The sequence below is a fragment of the Microtus ochrogaster genome, unplaced genomic scaffold (genome assembly GCF_000317375.1).
Source record: "Microtus ochrogaster isolate Prairie Vole_2 unplaced genomic scaffold, MicOch1.0 UNK110, whole genome shotgun sequence".
In the NCBI taxonomy this organism is placed as follows: Eukaryota; Metazoa; Chordata; class Mammalia; order Rodentia; family Cricetidae; genus Microtus; species Microtus ochrogaster.
Window position 1 is genome coordinate 810956 of NW_004949208.1, and position 2422 is coordinate 813377.

At 38.4% G+C, this 2422-nt stretch overlaps 1 protein-coding gene across 1 annotated transcript in view; it reads left to right on the forward strand.

The window, feature by feature from the left end:
• The window catches only part of Ipp (intracisternal A particle-promoted polypeptide), a 40879-nt gene that overhangs the window by 5291 nt on the left and 33166 nt on the right, over positions 1 to 2422 (forward strand). The window contains exon 3 of the mRNA XM_005371498.3: positions 1784 to 2215. Within this exon, the coding sequence (XP_005371555.1) occupies positions 1784 to 2215 (432 nt within the window). The remainder of the gene's footprint in view (positions 1 to 1783; positions 2216 to 2422) is intronic.

Below are 2422 nucleotides of genomic sequence, written 5' to 3' on the forward strand. Positions count from 1 at the left end.
ATTATGCCCGGTGGTGGTGGCGCACACCTTTAATCTCAACACTCAGGAGGCAGAGGCAGGCAGATCTCTGTGAGTTCGAGGCCAGCCTGGTCTATAAGAGCTAGTTCCAGGACAGGAACCAAAAGCTATGGAGAAACCCTGTCTCGAAAATCAAAAAAAATATTTTTTCTTGGAAATTTTCAGAAATCAGTAATAAAATTTCTTCTGCAGCCATTATGTGTGTGTGTGTCTCCCCCTGCTAATCATATGATCCTATACTTTTAAATCTCAATTTGTATTCATTATTTTTCCTGTTACTTTAATCACTAGCTTTTTAATCATAAATAACTTTTCAAACATCTGGTTTGATTAGATCATTGGGCATAGAGAAGGCAAGTCATGCCTACACAAACTTTAATATATATAATCTCCCTCCCACCCAAGACAAGGTTTCTCTGTGTAACAACCTAGCTGTACTGAAACTCGATTTGTAGACCAGGATGGCCTCCCAAGTGCTGGGACAGATAGTTCAATGCAGTGACTGTTATAAAAGGGTTAAGTTCCTCTTTTGGGAGTTCACATAAATATTCTGTGGGAGTGGTCCTGGAGGGTCAGGACCTGGCATGCTGGGATTTGGAGTCCAGACCAAAGCAACTCCCAGGTCAGGGAGGCTGGGACAGATGCTAGGGGCTGGGGACTATGCCCCCAACTTAACATGGAGTCTTTAGGGGAAGAAATCCAAATATTTAGTAGCTTCTCATGTGTTATAGAGTCTTTATTATGCCTTATATTTAAAAACTTAACATTGTACGACATTTTATCATAAGTGAATATAGTAAACCTGCTTTCTTCCCTCTCTGCAGTACCTCAGTAAGTTTGTTAATTGCATATAATCTGTGTCGAAAGTATGAATTTTACCTGAATGTAGCGTGAACTTTTTTAATCCCAGCACCCTGGGTGCAGAGAAAAGATTGGAAGTTGGAAGCCAGTTTGCTCCATATAGTGAGACTTTGTCTCAGCAAACAAACAAAGGATTGGTTTTAATATCAGTCATATCTGCTTAGTCATATACTTTTTTCAAAAAATTTTTGAAGAGTTATTCATTTTTCTGTTCTGTGTATGCGTTTTTCCTGCATGTATGTGTGTGCATCACATGTATGCAGCACCTTTAGTAGCCAGACAGGGATTTGGCTGTGGGAACTGGAGTTACAGGCCACCGTGAGTTGTCCTGTAGGTGCTAGGAACTGAACCCTGAGTCCTCTACAAGACCAGCAAATGCTCTTCTGCTTAGCCACCTCTCCAGCCTTTCTGTCATACAATTTGGAGAAGAGCGATTTAAACTTCCTAAGTCTGTTTACTTAATCCAATAATAAAATTTATGTCTACTAGCTAGGATTACAGTGAAGGTTAAATGAATATAAAGCGACTAAAACTGTGAATGGTTTAGTATAGTTGTTCCATAAATATTGTTGGATTGTGTTTTGTTTTGTTTGATAAGGGGTCTCATTTTGTAACACTGGCTGTCCTAGAACTCACTTTGTAGTATCAAGCTGGCCTTGAACTCACTGAGATCCTCTGTCTCTGCCTCTCAAGTGCTGGTAGATTAAAGACATGAACTACCACACTGACCTAGTTGTTCCATGAATGTTAAATATCATTGGCATTTAAATTTTGTATTTTTCCCATATATCCTGTTTACTTAATTTCTACTCTGTGAAAATTAAACTATTATTGAAGTGAAGTAAAATATTAAGCCAAATGGTTGTTTTGACTTATTGACTATTTTATCTTCCTATTTCCTTAGGACTAGTGAACATAGCTGTGAATAATGTTCAGGAGTTGATTGTTGCAGCAGACATGCTACAGTTGACTGAAGTTGTCAATCTTTGCTGTGACTTTCTAAAAGGACAAATTGATCCACAGAACTGCATTGGACTCTTCCAGTTCTCTGAGCAAATTGCCTGCCATGATCTTTTGGAATTTACAGAAAACTATATTCATGTCCATTTCTTGGAGGTTCATAGTGGAGAAGAGTTCCTGGCACTTACGAAAGATCAGCTAATCAAAATTTTACGAAGTGAGGAACTTAGCATTGAAGATGAATACCAAGTCTTCTTAGCTGCAATGCAGTGGATTCTGAAAGACCTGGGAAAGAGAAGAAAACATGTGGTAGAAGTGTTAGATCCAATTCGATTCCCTTTATTACCATCTCAGAGGCTTTTAAAGTACATAGAAGGTAACTCTTTTACTATATGTAAGATTCGTTGATTTCTAAAATTTTCTTTGTGTTTGTGTGTATGTTTTTAAGACAGGGTTTCTCTGTGTAGCCTTGATTGTAAACCAGATTGGCCTCAAACTCATGGAGATCTGCTTGTCTCTGCCTTGAAAATGCTGGGATTCAAGGTGTGTGCCACCACCTGGCTTTTTTTTTTTTTTTTTTTTT